The 20,420-nt window shown below is 60.5% G+C and overlaps 1 protein-coding gene across 2 annotated transcripts; it reads right to left on the bottom strand.

Annotated features, from left to right (window-relative positions):
- Nucleotides 1-954: 954 nt before the first annotated feature.
- Nucleotides 955-20,117, bottom strand: HSPA12B (heat shock protein family A (Hsp70) member 12B). Of its 2 annotated transcripts, none has more exons than XM_053941962.1 (13): nucleotides 20,033-20,117; nucleotides 17,858-17,915; nucleotides 13,869-13,969; nucleotides 10,336-10,460; nucleotides 9,492-9,678; nucleotides 9,132-9,236; nucleotides 8,721-8,837; nucleotides 6,794-6,965; nucleotides 4,490-4,576; nucleotides 4,073-4,177; nucleotides 2,590-2,848; nucleotides 2,302-2,405; nucleotides 955-1,595 (listed from the first exon to the last, which is right to left on the bottom strand). In XM_053941962.1, exons 2-13 carry the CDS (start codon nucleotides 17,898-17,900, stop codon nucleotides 955-957), a joined length of 2,046 nt encoding a protein of 681 aa, XP_053797937.1. In that variant the 5' UTR covers nucleotides 17,901-17,915; nucleotides 20,033-20,117. The 2 variants fall into 2 exon arrangements, with proteins under 2 accessions (XP_053797937.1, XP_053797938.1); XM_053941963.1 differs by having other exon boundaries at nucleotides 1,072-1,595; nucleotides 2,590-2,804.
- Between the last annotated feature and the right edge of the window lie 303 nt (nucleotides 20,118-20,420).

The following is a 20,420-nucleotide window of genomic DNA, read 5'->3' as shown; positions in this document are numbered from 1 at the left end:
GGACAAGAAGTCCATGGTGGCATCTCCAGGAAGGTCTTAGTCGGACAAGAAGTCCATGGTGGCGTCTCCAGGAAGGTCTCAGTTGGACAAGAAGTCTATGGTGGCAGGTCCCAGAGGTCCCCATGATGTTGGCGGGGTCTCAGCTGGAGATGAAGTTGATGGTGGCATCTCCCAAGGCCCCTCAGTTGGACAGGCAGTTGATGCTGGCAGCTCCTGGGGGTGTCCCCACAATGACAGGGACTCTCCGTTGGACAGGATTCTGTGGTGGCAGATCCTAGGATGGCCTCAGTTGAAGACAAAGTCAGTGGTGGCATCTCCCAGTGGTCCCCACAATGGTGGTCCCAATGTCAGTTGGACAAGAAGTCAATGGTGGCATCTCCAGGGAGGTCTCATTTGGACAGGAAGTCGATGGTGGCAGCTCCCACGGGTGTCCCCACAATGACAGGGACTGTAAGTTGGAGATGAAGTCTATGGTGGCAGGTCCTGGGATTGTCCCCACAATGGCAGGGACTCTCATTTGGACAGGAAGTTGATGGTGGCATCTCCCAGGGGTGTCTCCCCACAATCACAGGGTCCCTCAGGTGGAGATGAAGTCCATGGTGGCATCTCCAGGAGGGTCTCAGATGGACGGGAAGTCAATGGTGGCAGATTCCAGGGGTGTCCCCACAATGCCAGGGCCCCTCAGTTGGACAGGAAGTTGATGGTGGCAGGTCCTGGGTGTGTCCCCATGATGACAGGGGGCCTCAGCTGCAGATGAAATCAATGGTGGAGTCTCCAGGAAGGTCTCGGTTGGACAAGAAGCCGATGGTGGCACATCCTGGGTAGTCCCAGTTGGACAGGAAGCCGATGGTGGCACATCCTGGGTAGTCCCAGTTGGACAGGAAGCCGATGGTGGCACATCCTGGGTAGTCCCAGTTGGACAGGAAGCCGACGGTGGCACATCCCAGGGGCCCCTCAGTTGGACAGGAAGTCGATGGTGGCCCTCACGCTGCGCGCCGTGCGCGTGTCCAGCGCCGTCACCTTGATCTCGGTGTCCCCGAACTGCATGCTGGTGCGGATCTCGCGCCGGCCCCGCGCCGGGCCCGCGTCCCCCGCGTCCCCCAGCTCCAGGCTGATGGTGCCGCACTTCCTGACGCCGGGGTCGGTGATGTACACCACGTCATCGGTGTCACAGCAGTAGATGTTGATGATGGTCCGGCGCTGGCCGGGCCGGGCCGGGCAGTAGCTCCGCTGGACCACCTCGCCCAACGCCACCGACTGGTCCACGGTCACGAACTTCTCGAAGATGTCGGTGCACCAGTTCTTGCCCTCCTTGACCAGCAGCTTCTCCCGCGGGTGCTTGCCCTCCACGAACTTGTTGAGGACCCCCACGCCGTAGGTGAGCGGGGAGCGGCGCACCCGCACCACGCCGGGGTCCAGGCCGAAGAGCACGGCCCCTTTGAGGATGGTCAGCCCCACGTCCTGCGGGACGATGACCCGGCAGCAGTGGCCGAAGGCGGCCTGCACCGCCCGCTGCAGCATGGCCGACTCGGCGAAGCCGCCCACCAGGAACAGGAATTTGATGCCGTGGACCTCGGGTTTCTTCAGGAGGGTGTCTGGAGTGGGGATAAAAGGGGAGGTTTGGAGGTTGGGATGGTGGAGAAGGGGTGTGGGGAAGGGATGGGGGTGATGGGGGGCCAGGGATGAGGGGAGGCCAGGAATGGGGGGAGTTCCAGGGGTGGAATGGGGCCAAGGGACAGGGAGGGTTCCAGGGACAAGGCGGGTTCCAGGGACAAGGGCTGGCCCTAGGGACAATGGGGATTCGAGGGATAAAAGGTTCCCAGGGGCAATGGGGGTTCCAGGAACAAGGAATGGGAGACCCAGGAATGGGGGGTTCCGGGGACAAGGTGGACTCCAGAGACAGGAGTGGTCCCAGGGACAAAAAGGGTTCCAGGCACAGGGAAGGTGATGAAGGGAAGGTCCCGGGGATGAAGGGGGGGGTCCCAGGCACAGGAGGGTCCCAGGGACAGGAGCGGGGTCACAGGGACAAAGGGGATCCCAGGGGATGGGATTGTCCCAGGGATGAGGGAGATCACTCAGGCATGGGATGGTCCCAAGGATGGGGGGCTCATAGGGACAGGGATAGTCCCAGGGATGAAGGCGCTGCCAGGAATGGGGGGCATCCCCCAGGGATGGGAATGATCCCAGGAATGGAGGGCTCCCAGTAACAGGGAAGGTGCCAGGGACGAGGAGTGATCCCAGGGACAGAGGGTGGGACAGGGACAGGGGTTCCCCATGGGTGGGCGTGTCCCCAGGCCCCACCGATGTGCTGGATGATGTGGGTGATGGTTGGCTGGAACAGCTCGTTCATGGCCTCGGGGGACATCCTCAGCATCCCTTGGGACGACCACTTCACCAGGTTGACACTGGGGACAGACAGGGGACCCAGGGGTGACCGGCAACTTCCACCTGGTCCTTCCCTGTCCTCTCTACTCCCACACCTCCACCCCTATGCCACCTTTCCCTCCTCTCTTGCCCTTTCCCACCCCAGCGTCACTCCCACCGTGTCCCCGCGCTCCCGAGACGTCCCCAGCCCGCGTCACCCCTCACTTGCTCTTGCGGAGCGCGGTCTCGACGTTGTGGCCGCGGTGTTTGCGGTAGAAGTCGATGAAGGAGAAGGGCAGGGAGATGTTGAGGGGGCTGGAGCGGCTCGGGGCGGCCGCGCGCTTCCGGGCCTCGAAGGCGATGGTCAGGTCCACCCAGGCTGCCGGACGCTTGGCCTTGAAGGTGGCGATGAAATCGTCCCCGAAGATGTGGCACAGAAGCTTCTCGAAGGCCAGGTCCACGCCCACGGCCCCATAGGGACCTCCTGAGGGACCGGGGTGGGGTCAGGAGGTGGCCCTGTGGTAGCTGTGTCCCCATGGCAGCCGTGTCCCCCATCACCGCGTTCTCCCACATCTCCATGTCCCTATGTCCCTCACACTCCCATGTCTCCTTGTCCTCCATCACCATGTCCCCATGTCTGCCATCCCCATGTCCCTGTGGCACCCACACTCCCACGTCTCCCATCCCCACGTCCCCGTGTCTCCTGTGTCCCCCATCCTGATGTCCTCATGTCCCCCATCACCGTGTCCCCCATATCCTCCATGTCCCCATGTCCCCCCCAACACCATATCCCCACATGCTCCACATTCCCATGTCCCCGTGTCCTTCATCCTCTCGTCCTTGTCTCCCCCATGTCCCCCATGTCCCTGTGTCACCCCCATCTCCATGTCCCCCACATCCCCACGTTCCCATGTCCTCAGGTCCCCACACATCCCCGTGGCACCCCTATCACCATGTCCCCAAGTGCCCCTTCCCGGTGTCCTTGCGGCATGTCCCCAGGTCCCCCACACGCCCCTGTCCCCTCCACCCCATCTCCTTGTCCCTCTGTCCCCCCACACCCACCATCCCCATCCTCCCAGCCCCACCTTGCCCCCCTAATCCACCCCTGTCCCTTCTTGTCCCCCCAGTCTGTCCCTCTTTCCCTCTGTCCCTTCTCTGTCCCCCTGCACTTCCCCCCGCCGCCACCAGGTGGAGCCACAGCCCCACCCACCACCCTTTCGTGGGGCGGGGGGGTCCCAGCCCGGATTTGGGGTCCCAACCGAGGTTTGGGGTCCCAGCCCGGATTTGGGGTCCCAACCGAGGTTTGGGGTCCCAGCCCGGATTTGGGGTCCCAACCGAGGTTTGGGGTCCCAGCTCGGATTTGGGGTCCCAACCGGGGTTTAGGGTCCCAGCCCGGATTTGGGGTCCCCGCCCGGATTTGGGGTCCCAGTCGGGGTTTGGGGTCCCAGTCGGGGTTTGGAGTCCCAGCCCGGATGTGGGGTCCCGACCGAGGTTTGGGGTTCCAGCCCGGGTTAGGCATCCCAACCGGGATTTGGGGTCCCAGCTCGGATTTGGGATCCCGGCCCAGGTTTGGGGTCCCAGCCAGGGTTTGGGGTCCCAGCCGGGTTTGGGGTTCCAACCGAGGTTTGGGGTCCCAGTCGGGGTTTGGGGTCCCAGGGGGATCCCGGATGGGGGGGAAAAAAAGGATGACCAGGGATCCTCATCCCACCCGAGGCTTTGTAGAGCTCCTTCAGCGTCCCCTGCGGCTTCTCGATCTGGTGCACGGTCAAATCCACCGTCCCCCCGCCACAATCGGCCACGATGTACCTGTCACCTGCGGGGGGAGGACAGTGACAGGGTGGCGGTGCTGGGTGACCCCCCGCGACACCCACCCGCGGGGACCCAGAGCTGCGTTTTCCCAAAATATTGGGAATTGGGGCGGGCGGAGAGACGAAGGGATGGGATGGTGGCAGGGAGACCCCGCCCCTTCTGTGCGGTCAAGGGACAGACCCCAACCGTGTCACCCCCATGGCTGGAGCACCTTTGGGTGCTTGGGGGTGGCTGTGCCACGAAGGGGACATCCAGCGGGACGCCGGGATCTGGGAATCTCCAGTGGGGATCCTCCACCCGTGTCCCCACCTCGTACCTGCCTGCATCTCCGACCAGAGCTCGCCCACTCCCGACTCCACCAGGAAGGTGCGGCTGTGCCGGGATCGCCGGAGCTGCTCCCGGGCTGGGGAGAGAGCCGGGGGTCGGCAGCGGGGTCAGGATCCCCCCCACATCCATGGGATCCACCCCACTTCCATATGATCCACCCCACTTCCACGGCATCCATCCCACTTTCATGGGATCCACCCCACTTCCATATGATCCACCCCACATCCATGGGATCCATCCCATTTCCATATGATCCACCCCACTTCCACGGCATCCATCCCACTTTCATGGGATCCACCCCATTTCCATTGGATCCACCCCACTTCCATGCGATCCAAACCACTTCCATAGGATCCACCCCACATCCATGGGATCCCCCCCATATTCATGGGATCCCCCCCACACTCATGGGATCCACCCCACTTCCATGCGATCCAAACCACTTCCATAGGATCCACCCCACTCCCATAGGATGCCCCCCACATCCATGGGATCCCCCCCACTCACATGGAATCCACCCCACTTCCATGGGATCCTCCCCATTACCCAGGATCCGCCCCATTCCCGCTGTGGGGTCTGTACTGGGAGCACTGGTGACCGCCCCGCTCCAGCCAGGACCCCAATATGACCCAGCTCCACCATGGACAGGCTGATCCAGCTTTCCCGCTGCCCTGCTGCGATCCCAAAGGATCCCACCAGATCCCATGGGATCACCCCGTGCCCACCCTGGGCGATGCCACCTCCGGCCCGGACCCCACAGCCCGGGTTGGGTTTTCTCTGCCCGGAAAGGCTGGGATGGGTTGGGAAGGTGGGGTTGTCCTGGGATATTTTTGGCACGTGGATAATTCCTCATCCTTGGGATCAGCTCGAGCAACCCCATAAATCCCCCATGGGATCCCAAATCTCCATCTGGGATCGCCACCTGTGCATCCCAGTTCCGGGGCTTGGTCCCAGCTGGGCAAACTGGGGTTGTCCCAGTAAAGCCCAGGATCCCATCCATGGGGGGACAGCCCCTGGAGGTGGCCCAGGGACACAGGGTGGTGGCCAAGGTGGCAGGAATGGGACACGGCTTGAAGGCTTATGGGAAAGCAGGAAAAAAAATGCCCTGGATTTGGGAAGGGGGGAATGGGGGGTCCTGGGAATGGGGGGTCTGGGAATGGGGAGGCCTGGGAATGAGAGGGTTTGGGAATGGGGTTTCTGGGAATGGGGTCTCTGGGGACAGGGGGTCTCTGGGAATGGGGGAGCCTGGGAATGGGGTCTTTGGGGCCGGGGGTTCTCTGGGAATGGGGGGGCCTGGGAATGGGGATGCCTGGGAATGAGAGGGTTTGGGAATGGGGTTTCTGGGAATGGGGTCTCTGGGGACAGGGGGCCCTGGGAATGGGGGAGCCTGGGAATGGGGTCTTTGGGGCCAAGAGTTCTCTGGAAATGGGGTCTCTGGGGACAGGGGGTCTCTGGGAATGGGGGAGCCTGGGAATGGGGTCTTTGGGGCCGGGGGTTCTCTGGGAATGGGGGGTCTAGGAATGGGGGAGCCTGGGAAAGGAGGGTCTCTGGGAATGGGGGGGTCTCTGGCAATGATGGCTCTCTGGGAATGGGGGGCTCTGGGAATGAGGGGGTCTGGGAATGAGGGGGTCTGGGAATGAGGGGTCTCTGGGGATGGGGATCTCTGGGAATGGGGGTGTGAGGATGGGAAATCTCTGGGAATGGGGGATCTCTGGGAATGGGGGGGGGACCTCTGGGGACAGGGGGTCTCTGGGAACAGGGGAATCTCTGGGAATGGGGTCCTTGGCAATGAGGTCTCTGGCAATGGGGTTTCTGGCAATGGGGGTGATCTCTGGGAATGGGGTCTCTGGGAATGGGATTTCTGGCAATGAGGGGGATCTCTGGAAATGGGATCTCTGGGAATGGGATTTCTGGCAATGGGGGTGATCTCTGGGAATGGGGTCTCTGGGAATGGGGTTTCTGGCAATGGGGGTGATCTCTGGGAATGGGGTCTCTGGGAATGGGGTTTCTGGCAATGAGGGGGATCTCTGGAGACAGAGGACTCTGGGAATGGGGTCTCTGGGAATGGGGTTTCTGGCAATGGGGGGGATCTCTGGGAATGGGGTCTCTGGGAATGGGGTTTCTGGCAATGAGGATCTCTGGGGACAGAGGACTCTCTGGGAATGGGGTCTCCGGGGACTTCCCCAGCCATGGCAGCTGATGGACCCTCCAGACCTGGCACGCGGGACCAGGTCCCATTCCCTGCTCCTTCAGCCCTCGGCCCTGTCCCGACCCCATTCCCTGCGCCCCTCACCCTGCCGGAAGCTGGAGTCGATGGGGTGGGGGGGCTCGGCCCCGTTGGCCGGGGGGCGGCAGCTCAGCTCGATCAGTTGGTGCAGCCGCAGCTTCCGGCAGTAAATGGAGGCGGCCTCGGGCTCCAGCGCGATCAGCAGCTGCTCCGGCGTCTCCGGGGACACCAGCCCGGCCTGCGGGGACACGCGGTGACAGAGCGGGGAGCGGACGGGGAACGGGGGGTCCCAGGTGTGTCCCCATCCCCTTGGTGCTCACACGGGTCTGGAATTGTGGAATGCGGGAGGACCCGACACTCGCCGATATCTGAATATTCACCCAAAAACTCAACCGACCAATCAAGCGCTCAACCCGTGACTCGGCAGCTTAACCAATAACCCAAGCATGCAGCTGGCCATCCAACCACTCAGCCTGCCAGAAATCCACCCAACCGCCCAACCGACTGCCCAACTGACCGCCCAACCAACGACCTGACCACCAAACCAACCACCCAACCAGCCACACAACCAACCACACAACAAACTCAACGACCTCAGCACCCAACTAACCATCCAACCAACCACACAACCAATGACCTGACCACCCAACCAACCATCCAACCAACCACACAACAAACTCAACGACCTCAGCACCCAACTAACCATCCAACCAACCACACAACCAATGACCTGACCACCCAACCAACCATCCAACCAACCACACAACAAACTCAACGACCTCAGCACCCAACTAACCATCCAACCAACCACACAACCAACAACCAGACCACACAACCAACCACTCAACCAATGACCTGAGCACCAAACCAACCGCCCAATCAACCACCCAACCAACCACACAAAAAACTCAATGACCTCCCCACCCAACTAACCATCCAACCAACGACCTGATCACCAAACCAACCATGCAACCAACCACCCAACAAACCAACGACCTCACCAGCCAACTAACCACCCAACCAACCACCAAACCAACGACCTCACCACCAAACCATCCACCCAACCAATGACCTCCCCACCCAACCAACCACCAAATCAACAACCTCACCACCAAACCAACCACCCAACCAAACCATCCACCCACCCAACTGACCAACCAATGACCTCACCACCGTCCACCCAACCAACCGTTCAACGAACCACAACCAAAGACCTGACCACCAAACCAACCACACAACCAACCACCTGACCACCCAACCAATGACCTGATCGCCCAACGAACCACCTGCTCAATCATCCAACTGCTCGACCAATGACCCACTCAACCAATGACCCCACCAATGTCCTGAACATCAAAAAAGCACACAACCGACCAACCAACTACCCAACCGATGACCCAACCACCAAACTAATCACCCAACCAATGGTTCACCTGCTCAACCAGCCACCCAACCACCTCCCAACCAATGACCCACCCATTCAACCAACCAACCAACCGCTCAACCAACGCATCGACCAACAACCCAACCACTCAACCAGAGAACTGCTCAACCAATGACCTGAGCACCAAACCAACCACCCAACCACTGAACAATTCAACCAAACACCCAACCATCCACTTAACCACCCACCTGGCAAATTATCCACCTGCTCACCCAACAACTTTTGGTAGGTTTGGGTTGGAAGGACCTTAAATCCCATCCCATTTTACCCCCTGCCATGTGCAGGGACACCTCCCACTGTGCCAGGCTGCTCCAAGCCCCAGTGTCCAACCTGGCCTTGGGCACTGCCAGGGATCCAGGGGCAGCCACAGCAGATCTGGGAATTCCATCCCAGCCCCTCCCCACCCTCCCAGCCAGGAATTCCATCCCCATATCCCACCTAATGCTACCCTCTGACAGTGGGAATTCAGTTTGAGGGAGGAAGGGGATGCCCTGGAGACCACAACCCCTGTGAGGGTCACCACGTGGTCACCCTCCAGAGTCCCCCCACCTTGTAGGCCGCTTCCCGCATGAACTGCTTGGCCGGCTGCTTCCAGATGGCCGGCACGGTGAGGACCCAGCGGATGGCATCGCTCTCGGGCAGGGACGGGCACTGGTCCTTCAGCTCCTGCCAGGGGACAAGCAGGAGGTGACACCTGGGGGCTCCCGGTGAATCACGGAATGGTTTGGGTTGGGAGGGACCTTAAATCCCATCCAGTCCCACCCAGGGAGACACCTCCCGCTATCCCAGGTCACTCCAAGCCCCAGTGTCCAACCTGGCCTTGGACACTTCCAGGGATGGGGCAGCCACAGCTTCTCTTGGAATTTCATTCCAGGGCCTCCCCACCCTCACATGGAGTGCACGGAGAGGACGCAGAGGATTCCATTTGGGAAGGAGGAGGAGGGATGGAGGTGGCCCCACCTGCACCGCATGCTGCTTGAAGAAGCGCAGCGCGTGGGCGAACACCTCCAGCGCCGGCATCTTCTTCCCATTGACGGCTTCCAGCTCGGTTTTCATGGTCAGATCCTGCCGGGAACAGCAAATGGATCACATGAGGGGCTGGGGGGTGGCCGGATCCATCACCAAACCTCGGGAATTTGCTACGGCACCTGAAGCTTTGTGCAGCCACATCCACCCACCCTGGAGAAGCTCGGATGGGAGAACCTCAAATCCACCCCCTAAAATGGGCTAAAATGGGATTTTTCCCAAAAATCCAATTCCCAGCCCGGCCAGGATCCCCCTGGGAACACCAGGAACGTCAGGATGGGAGCTGGGACTCACACTGGTGCTGTGGATCTTCATCTTAAACTTCTCGAAGTAGAACCACTCGCGGGCCTCCTCGGGGTCCAGGTCGTGGTAGTAATCGCGGGCGGTGTAGCCAAAGCTGTGGAACGTCCCCTCCGGGGTCAACAGGAGGCTGGTGGGGGTCTTCTGGTTGGCCACACCCGGGTCCCCTCCCTCCCATTTCCTGCAAAGAGGAGCCGGAGCAGGTGAACTTCCAGGAAATGGGTCCTGCCAGGTTTAATTCGTTTCTGTGGGCGTGGTCTGAAGGACCTTAAAGGGGGACAAAGGAGGAGGGGTGATCCTGCTCCATCCTCTGAGGAATTTAATGGAATTCCAGACTGGATTGGGTTGGGAGGGACCTTGAACACCACTGATTGCCACCCCCTGCCATGGCAGGGATCCCTTCCACGATCCCAGGTGGATCCAAGTCCATCCAACCTTGCCTTGGGCACTGCCAGGGATCCAGGGGCAGCCACAGCAAATCTGAGAATTCCATCCCAGCCAGAAATTCCTTGCCAAGATCCCAGCCCAATCTCCCCTTTCCCACTGGGAGCCATTCCCTGGCTCCTGTCCCTCTGTCCCTTGTCCCCAGCCCCTCTCCAGCTCTCCTGGAGCCCCTTCAGGGACTCTGAGCATTCCCTGGAATTTTCCCTTCTCCAGAGGAACATTCCCAGCTCTCCCAGCCTGGCTCCTGAGCAGAGGGCCTCCATCCCTTGGAGTATCCTCACCCCACACCTCCCAACCACTGCTTCCAGGAACCGTCTCCCACCAACCCAACTTCTGACCATTTTGGGGCCATAAAGGTCCTCTCCCAGCTCCGGAGCCCCTGGCAGGTCCTCACCTCATCATGTGGATGGCCTCGGGATCGCTGGTGAAGCTGAAGGCGTAACCGCTGGAGGTGGTGCCGAAGTCGATGGCCACCACCACGGAGAAGGACGGGGTCTGCTGGGAACGCGCCTCGCTCCGCTGGAGGGCAAGGAATAGGATCACTCAATTGGGACAGGGGGATTCCAGAAAAGCAGTAAAAACCCCGGGAACAGGTTAATTTTCCCGGGATTTTCAGGATTTTTCCTGGACTTTCACCCAGTTTGGTGACTTCCTGATGAGTGATTCTTCTTCTTACACATCTTCAACTAATTGGGAAAAGCATCTCCCATATTTCATGGGGTGGCTGCGGTCGTTCCCAAAGGCAGTTCCCATGGGACACAGGGATTTGGGCAGTCCTGGAGAGGGATGGGTGCCCATGGGAGCAGCCAGGGTGGTTGGGGGCTCCTGTTTTTATGGTGCTGAGCCCCCCTCATTTGGACCCTGAAATTGGAGCCGAGATTCCCAAAAACCTTCCCTGTGTCCGGTCTCGCTCCAAGGGACATTGTCCCAGGTGTCCCCAAGGGTCACTGAACCCAAATCGTTCCCTGTGTCCGGTCTCGCTCCAAGGGACATTGTCCCAGGTGTCCCCAAGGGTCGCTGAACCCAAACCATTCCCTGCTCCCCATCTCAGATCAGGTGGCCTCATCCCAGGTGTCCCCAAGGGTCACCCAGCCCTTGGACCTTCCCTGTGTCCGGTCTCGCTCCAAGGGACATTGTCCCAGGTGTCCCCAAGGGTCACTGAACCCAAATCGTTCCCTGTGTCCGGTCTCGCTCCAAGGGACATTGTCCCAGGTGTCCCCAAGGGTCGCTGAACCCAAACCATTCCCTGCTCCCCATCTCAGATCAGGTGGCCTCATCCCAGGTGTCCCCAAGGGTCACCCAGCCCTTGGACCTTCCCTGTGTCCAGTCTCGCTCCAAGGGACATTGTCCCAGGTGTCCCCAAGGGCCACTGAACCCAAACCGTTCCCTGCTCCCCATCTTGGACTAGGTGACATCATCCCAGGTGTCCCCAAGGGTCACCCAGCCAAAACCCTTCCCTGTGTCCAATCTCACCTCGTCCCAGGTGTCCCCAGGGCTCGCCCAGCTGAAAATCCCCCTGGCCCAGGCGTTTTGGGATGTTCCCACTGCTGCTCCCACACTTTTCCTGTCCCTACTCCGTGTCCCTTCCCTCCAGGGCTGTCCCTGTGCCGAAGAAGCCGTAAGGATGTGACAAGGCCCTGTCCCCATGTCACCACGGGAAGCTGAAAGCTTCGTTAACTTTTAATGTCCCCAGATTTGATGAGTGCAGACACGAGCTGGCCGGGAAAAACGCCGGGATCAGCAGGGAAGAGGCGGCCGGCGCAGGAATGTGCAGGGACAAGGAACTCCAGGGAGGATCCGGCTCTGGAACGCGGCCTCCCACACCCTGCGGCCCCAGAGGAGGGCAGGAGTTTCGTGGGGTTAAACTTTTTCTTGTGGGTCATTCCAGAGCTGGAAAACCCCTCCATCCCGAAAATCCCATGGATAGAGGTCCTGGGGGTAGACTGACCCATCCTGTAGGACTGGGGGGAATGGAGGCCAGACTGGGAGGGGAGGGGGAGGAGAGAAGGAACTGGGGAAGGACCAGAGCGGGAAAGGACAGGGGGCAGACCCCACTGGCCTTACTGGGACCCCACAACAGCTGTACTGGGACCCCACAACTGCCTTACACCACTTACAGTGGTCTTACTGGGAACCCCGTAACAGCCTTACTGGGATCTCACAACAGCCTTACTGGGAATGGCACAATGGCCATACTGGGACTCCACAACTGCCTTACTGGGAACCCCATAACGGCCTTACTGGGAACCCCATAATGGCCTTACTGGGACCACACACTTGCCATAATGGGAACCCCATAATGGCCTTACTGGGAACCCCATAATGGCCTTACTGGGACCCCAAAACTGCCTCGCTGAGAACCCCATAGTGGTCTTACTGGGACCCCAAAACTGCCTTACTGGGAACCCCATAATGGTCTTACTGGGACCCCAAAACTGCCTTACTGGGGACCCCACAATGGCCATACAGCAACTTTACAATGACCTTACTGGGAACCCCATAATGGCCTTACTGGGACCCCAAAACTGCCTTACTGGGAACCCCATAATGGCTTTACTGAGAACCCCATAATGGCCTTACTGGGAAACCCATGATGGCCATACTGGGAACCCCATAACAGCCTTACTGGAAAACCTATAATGGCCATACTGGGACCCCAAAACAGCCTTACTGGGAACACCATAATAGCCTTACTGGGACCCCAAAACTGCCTTACTGGGAACACCATAATGGTCTTATTGGAGACCCCACAATGACCATACTGGGACACCACAATGGCCTTACAGTGACTTCATAACGACCTTACTGGGAACCCCATAATGGCCTTACTGGGAACCCCATAATGGCCTTACTGGGACCACACACTGGCCATAATGGGAACCCCATAATGGCCTTACTGGGAGCCCCATAATGGCCTTACTGGAAACTTCACAACTGCCTTACTGGGAACCCCATAATGGCCTTACTGGGAGCCCCATAATGGCCTTACTGGGACCACACACTGGCCATAATGGGAACCCCATAATGGCCTTACTGGGACCACACACTGGCCATAATGGGAAACCCATATTGGCCTTACTGGGGCCCCAAAACTGTGTTACTGGGACCTTATAATGGCCTTACTGGGAACTTCACAACTGCCTTACTGGGAGCCCCATAATGGCCTTACTGGGACCCCAAAGCTGCCTTACTGGGAACCCCACCACGGCCTTACTGGGAACTTCACAACTGCCTTACTGGGAGCCCCATAATGGCCTTACTGGGACCACACATTGGCCTTACTGGGAAACCCATAATGGCCTTACTGGGGCCCCAAAACTGTGTTACTGGGACCCCATAATGGCCTTACTGGGAACTTCACAACTGCCTTACTGGGAGCCCCATAATGGCCTTACTGGGACCCCAAAGCTGCCTTACTGGGAACCCCACAACGGCCTTACTGGGAAATTCACAACTGCCTTACTGGGAGCCCCATAATGGCCTTACTGGGAGCCCCATAATGGCCTTACTGGGACCACACACTGGCCTTACTGGGAAACCCATAATGGCCTTACTGGGGCCCCAAAACTGTGTTACTGGGAGCCCATAATGGCCTTACTGGGGCCCCATAATGGCCTTACTGGAAACCTCACAACTGCCTTACTGGGAACCCCATAATGGCCTTACTGGGAACCCCATAATGGCCTTACTGGGAGCCCCATAATGGCCTTACTGGGACCACACACTGGCCTTACTGGGAAACCCATAATGGCCTTACTGGGGCCCCAAAACTGTGTTACTGGGACCCCATAATGGCCTTACTGGGAACTTCACAACTGCCTTACTGGGAGCCCCATAATGGCCTTACTGGGACCCCAAAGCTGCCTTACTGGGAACCCCACAACGGCTTTACTGGTCCCGCCATGGTCCCGCTGGTCCCGCACTCACCGGTGACTGGGAAGGCGTCAGTGGGGCGATGCTGCAGCTGTCGTGGGGCGTCCCCGGGGAGCCGGGCGGGGACGGCGTGGGGCACCGCTCGCCGTTGGCACCTGGGGACACGGACAGGAGAGTCTGGGGGACCCCGAAGACCCTTCCCCAAGGAGAGACCACCGGGGACATCCCAATGGAGACGGATCCGGGTGGGAAGGGATCCCAGCCTTTCCCAAAGAGAGATCACCTGGGACATCTCGATGGAGATGGATCCGGGTGGAAAGGGATCCCAGCCCTTCCCAAATCCTTTCACCATTGGGATATCCCGATGGAGACGGATCCGGGTGGGAAGGGATCCCAGCCCTTCCCAAATCCTTTCCCCAAGGAGAGACCATCGGGGACATCCCAATGGAGATGGATCCAGGTGGGAAGGGATCCCAGCCCTTCCTAAATCCTTTCCCCAAGGAGAGACCACCTGGGATATCCAAATGGAGACAGATCCAGGTGGGAAGGGATCCCAGCCCTTCCCAAATCCTTTCCCCAAGGAGAGACCACCGGGGACATCCCAATGGAGATGGATCCAGGTGGGAAGGGATCCCAGCCCTTCCCAAAGAGAGATCACCTGGGACATCTCGATGGAGATGGATCCGGGTGGAAAGGGATCCCAGCCCTTCCCAAAGACCCTTCCCCAAGGAGAGACCACCAGGGACATCTTGGCGGAGATGGATCTGGGTGGAAAGGGATCCCAGCCCTTCCCAAATCCTTTCCCCAAGGAGAGACCACCCGTGACATCCCGATGGAGACAGATCAGGGGTGGATGTGGTGGAGGAGGGGACAGAGTCACTGTGGGGTCTCCAGAACTGGAGTTCATAAAATCATGGAATTGTGGGATGGTTGGAATTAGGAAGGTCCCTAAACCCCATCCAGTGCCACCCCACCCATGGGCAGAGGCACCTTGCATTATCCCAGGTGGATCCAACACGGCCTTGGACATTTCCAGGCATGTGTCCAAGGGGACACTTCCAGGGGAAGCTGCTCGGGGCCAGCAGCTGGAAGGTTTGGATCCAGTGGGAATGGGGGAAAACTTGGAAAGAGGGAAAGGAAGTGTCTGCGGTTCAAATCCATGGAGAACCAATGAGGGAGGGTGGGTCCAGCTCAGACCCCTGGCCACGCTCCAGAACATCCCGGTTTTCTGGAGACCCTGGAAGCTCCTGCGTGAGCCCGTGGTAATCCCAAAATCTGGGGGTGGGGATCACGGGCACAGCAGATTTTCCCTCCTCCTCTTCCTCCTCCTGAAGCCACCACCCGTCCCTGTCCCCTCCAGCAGCAGAATTCCAGCCCCGGGGACCCCCGATGATCCCAGAATCGGGATGGGGTGAGCCCCAGAGTTCCCACCCCACACCGGGGACACGGGGCTGTCCCGCCCGCGCTGCCCCGGGCACCTGGCTCCAATTAGCAGCCGGCATTAATTAATCACCGCCCACGAAAGAGCCGCTGGAGCTGCTCCAGCTGGAAGGAGCTGGGGGAGCTGACAGAGCGGCTTTCCCAAGATGGGGTAAAGTGTTGGGAATGGGGTGTGGGGTCCGGGCGGTGACACCGGCGAGGTGAAGGGGCTGTCGGCCCTAAAACCTGCGCTTTGGGATTGCCGATCCAGCCGGGATCCTGCCGGGATCCTGCCGGGATCGGGGCCGTGGGAGCGGGGATGAGCAGCGCCCACCCCCAGACGGGCTCTGGAGAGATTTGGGAACAGCGGAGGCTCCGTGGTTGGAGAGATTTGGGAACAGATCAGACTCCGTGGCTGGAGAGATTTGGGAACAGATCACACTCCGTGGTTGGAGGGATTTGGGAACAGATCAGACCCCGTGGTTGGAGGGATTTGGGAACAGATCAGACTCCGTGGTTGGAGGGATTTGGGAACAGATCAGACCCCGTGGTTGGAGGGATTTGGGAACAGATCACACTCCGTGGTTGGAGGGATTTGGGAACAGATCAGACCCCGTGGTTGGAGGGATTTGGGAACAGCAGAGGATCCTCCAGGAAGAACAAAACTCCATCTCTCTTTCGCCAGTGTCCGGACAAACCCACCCTGGCTCCCAGTGCCACCAGTTTGCCCTGGGACAGCCACTGGGACACCCTCGGGAAGCTCAGGAGCCCCACGGAATGCTCTGGGATCCCCCAACAGCAGCAGCTGTGGGATTGGGATTGGGATTGGGATTGGTCTGATCCTGACATTGTGTCTGGGGAAGAGCCACATCACAGAGCTGGGGACAGCGATTGCCGTGTCCCCCCACCCCGGAGCTGTCTGGTGACACGTCCGCTGTCCCCTACGCCCGCTCCGTAAGTGCCTTTCCCTGTATCCATGTCTGTCCCATAAATATTTGATCCCAGACAAATGGGAACGGTCTCTGCGCCGCCTCCGCGTGCGACAGAGCCGGGGGGAGCGGTGACCCGCCGGGGCCTCTGGAGAGCCTCGGACATGAAACCTCATTCCTGCGGAGAAGGATCGGGGTCGGGGGGGTAAATCCTGCCACAGCCTCCGCATTCCTGGGTTTGGGATGGAGGGATGGGGTTTGGGATGGAGGGATCGGGTTTGGGATGGGGTTTGGGATGGGGGGGTGAGGTTTGGGATGGAGGGATCAGGTTTGGGATGGGGTTTGGGATGGAGGGATGAGGTTTGGGATGGGGTTTGGGATGGAGGGATGAGGTTTGGGATGGAGGGATCAGGTTTGGGATGGGGTTTGGGATGGCGGGATCAGGTTTGGGATGGCGGGATCAGGTTTGGGATGGCAGGATGGGGTTTGGGATGGAGGGATCAGGTTTGGGATGGGGTTTGGGATGGCGGGATCAGGTTTGGGATGGCGGGATCAGGTTTGGGATGGCAGGATGGGGTTTGGGATGGCAGGATGGGGTTTGGGATAGTGGGATGAGGTTTGGGATGGAGGGATCAGGTTTGGGATGGAGGGATCAGGTTTGGGATGGAGGGATCAGGTTTGGGATGGGGTTTGGGATGGAGAGATCGGGTTTGGGATGGCAGGATCAGGTTTGGAATGGCAGGCTCGATTGTGGGATGGAGGGATCAGGTTTGGGATGGCAGGATGGGGTTTGGGATGGCAGGATCAGGTTTGGATGGGGTTTGGGATGGCGGAATGAGGTTTGGGATGGCAGGATGGGGTTTGGGATGGCAGGATGGGGTTTGGGATGGCGGGATCAGGTTTGGGATGGCAGGATGGGGTTTGGGATGGCAGGATGGGGTTTGGGATAGCGGGATGAGGTTTGGGATGGAGGGATCAGGTTTGGGATGGAGGGATCAGGTTTGGGATGGCGGGATCAGGTTTGGGATGGGGTTTGGGATGGAGGGATGAGGTTTGGGATGGAGAGATCGGGTTTGGGATGGCAGGATCAGGTTTGGGATGGCAGGCTCGATTGTGGGATGGAGGGATCAGGTTTGGGATGGCAGGATGGGGTTTGGGATGGCGGGTTCAGGTTTGGATGGGGTTTGGGATGGCAGGATCAGGTTTGGGATGGTGGGATCAGGTTTGGGATGGCAGGATGGGGTTTGGGATGGCGGGATGGGGTTTTGGATAGTGGGATGAGGTTTGGAATGGAGGGATCAGGTTTGGGATGGAGGGATCAGGTTTGGGATGGGGTTTGGGATGGAGGGATGAGGTTTGGGATGGAGAGATCGGGTTTGGGATGGCAGGATCAGGTTTGGGATGGCAGGCTCGATTGTGGGATGGAGGGATCGGGTTTGGGATGGCAGGATGGGGTTTGGGATGGCGGGTTCAGGTTTGGATGGGGTTTGGGATGGCGGGATCAGGATTGGGATGGCGGGATCAGGATTGGGATGGCAGGATGAGGTTTCCTCCCACAGCTGGTTCTGGTTCCCCCAGCGAGGGAGCTGTGGAGGGGACACAGAGAGGGGACAGCAAGGGACGCGGACACGGAGTGATCGTCTGCGGGGGTCAGGGGACATCTCAGCCCGTGCCACCCCTTGGGGACATCCTTACCCATCCGCAGGCTCTGCATCCCGGGCTCCAGCAGCATCGCCATGGCCTCGCTGCCCACCTGGAAAAGGAAGGGACAGAATCCATCCCCGTGTCCCCTCGGCAGCGTGGAGTGGCCACGGTGTCCCCTCGGTGTCACCCCAGCCTTGATCCCCCCAAAAACACACCGGGGATGAGGCTGAGATCTGTGGGGTTGGCAGGAGGGGACCCCAAATCCCGGCTCCCAATGGGGTGTGGCTGTCCCAGTTTGGGGCACACGCGATTGTCACCGTCCAGGGTGTCCCCGGCTGTCACAACCACTGAGGGGACAGGGACCCGAGTTCCTGTCACTGAGCAGATGTGCAGGATACAGATGTGCAGGGTGGAAATCGCTGTTCCTGCACATTTTTTGCCCTCAACCAAAGCCCTTTTTTGCGGGGGGCTCGTTTAGGAAAAATCCCAGTTTATTTTCTTGATGGAAGCGGGGTGGCCAAAGGGATCCTGGCTCTTCCCAGGGATTATAACCCAGCCTGGACCAGCTCCGAATCTTCTTCCTGGGATAACACCCCAGCTCCTGGCTCCCTTCCCGAGGCCACAGCCTCCCGCCACTCCCCAGCCCCCCAGCCCGTGCTGGCCGCTCTCATCCCACAAATCCAGAGGCTCGGGATAGGGCTGAGCTCATCGCGAGAGGCCTCACCGCCAGCCAAACCCACCCACGAGCTGCCGGCCCCACAGGCTCCCCTCTTCCCAAAAAAAAAAAACCCTCAGGATACCAACAGCAGGTGGGGAGGCTTTCCCTGGAACCGGGGGTCCAGCTCTGGCCACCCCAGAGCTGTGGGCAGGGAAGGCCGTGCTGGTGGCCCTGGGGTGACACACGGGGGGGTCCTGTGGGTGGTCCAGGGGCTTTTCCACCAAAATGGGGCTTTTCCACCAAAATGGGGCTTTCCAGGAGGTTTTCCTGCAGGAAGTCAGCCCCCAGCTCTGGGATTTGTGGCCTTTTCCAGCTGCCTGGGGCTCAGGTTGTGGTTTGGATGTGCAGGGATGTCCCCAGTGTCCCCAACCCCGCGGTCTGAGCTCCCGCGTCCCACGGGAGCCAGAGGGGCACACGCCAGCCCTTGGTGGCTCGGTGGCTTCGTTCCCTGTCCCTCCATGGCCATGGGGGGTCCGGGGGGACACTCCGGGGTCTGTGCTGACCCTCAGGCTCTGGGTAGCCAAAATCCTCCTTCTCCAGGCCTGGCAGGGGGTGGCCAACAGCCACCTTTGTCCCCAAGGTGCCATTCCCCTCCCAGGCGAGGAGGGTGGGTGGCCTCAAGCCCCCCCCCGACAACAACCATGCTTTTGTCACCCAGGGGACACAGGACGAAGCCCCCGACTCTGGGGGGTCCCTCCCGGGGCAGGATCCCGGTGGCTCCCGGGCTCCCTCCAGCTGGAGCAGCGATTTTGAGGATTTTCCACCATTTCCGTCTCTGCGGGGGCTCACGGAAACGGGGAAAGGAAACAAAGTTTGGGACGGGATCAGGGTGGAGCAGCCAGGAGCGGCACCGGGGCTGTGGCGCGGCCAAGAGTGGCACGGGGACACCGGCTCGGCCGGGCAGGGTGACCCCACAAACTCGGGGTGACCCCACAAACTCGGGGTGACCCCACAAACTCGGGGTGTCCCCAAAATTCGGGGTGTCCCCTGGGAGGCTCAGGGCAGCTGTGGGGCTCCGATCCAGATGTGCTGGGACAGAAGGAGCAGTTTGTCCCCACATCCCCGCTGTGCCAGGGCTCAGCACGGCTCTGGGGTTGGGGACACCCCAAATCCTCCCGAGAAGCTGTTGGGGTTCCCTGGAACCCTTCCCGGTCCCCTCGTCCGTGACTGGGACACAGGAGGCAGCCAGAGGTGTCCCCTGCACGGTGCTGGCGCATTGTGGCACTGTCCCTGTGGTGTCCCCGATGGTCACAGCAGTGTCCCCCAGGACAGGACACACGGGGACAGTGTCCGAGCGTCCATCCCCACTCCCCCCAGGTGCCCACAGCCCCCCCCCCCATTCCCACTGGGAAGAGGCCGCGGAGTCCTGGCACCCCCGCGGTGTCCCCAAACCGGGCAGAGACCCCAGGGGCGGTGTCACCCTCACCTCGGCCAGGGGACAGGGCTGCTCCCCACGTCCCCTCGCCCTTGCTGTCGCCCGGCTCCCGCCACCCCCGCCGGCCACTCACCGCTGTGGGGGGCACACGGCTTGGGGACACCTCGGTGCGGCCCCCGCTTTGTCACCCGGGCTGTGCCCGCCGGGCTGGTGGCTCCGGCCGCCCCCGCGGTGCCCGCGGCTCTGTCCCCGCGGCTCTGTCCCCGCGGCTCTGTCCCCGTCCTGCCCGCGGCTCTGTCCCCGCGGCTCTGTCCCCGTCGGGGCCCCGCGCAGCCCCCCGCGCTCCGGCTTCCTCCCACTCCCTGTCCCGGCCCAGGCAGCGCCTCAAATTGCAATTCCAGCTGCAGATGTGGGAGCGGGAGCGGCGGGAGGAGGAGGAGGAGGAGGAGGAGGAGGAGAAGGAGGCAGGGCCAGCCCCAGTCCCGCCGGCAGCGGAACCTCCGCTCCCCGCCCGGCCACGG

This window comes from Vidua chalybeata, chromosome 4 (assembly GCF_026979565.1).
Source record: "Vidua chalybeata isolate OUT-0048 chromosome 4, bVidCha1 merged haplotype, whole genome shotgun sequence".
Classification (NCBI taxonomy): domain Eukaryota; kingdom Metazoa; phylum Chordata; class Aves; order Passeriformes; family Viduidae; genus Vidua; species Vidua chalybeata.
Note: the sequence above shows the minus strand (reverse complement) of the source record. Positions and strands in the feature narration are given on the sequence as shown.

What these genes read in the sequence shown, in the direction of transcription:
- HSPA12B (XM_053941962.1), bottom strand. Translation starts at nt 17,900, where the DNA reads ATGGCGATGCTGCTGGAGCCCGGGATGCAGAGCCTGCGGATGG. An exon ending in ACCGCGCTCCGCAAGAGCAA is followed by an intron (nt 2,406 to 2,589) that starts GTGAGGGGTGAC and finishes GTCTGTCCCCAG; the next exon opens with TGTCAACCTGGTGAAGTGGT. An exon ending in CCACATCATCCAGCACATCG is followed by an intron (nt 1,596 to 2,301) that starts GTGGGGCCTGGG and finishes TCCCCACTCCAG; the next exon opens with ACACCCTCCTGAAGAAACCC.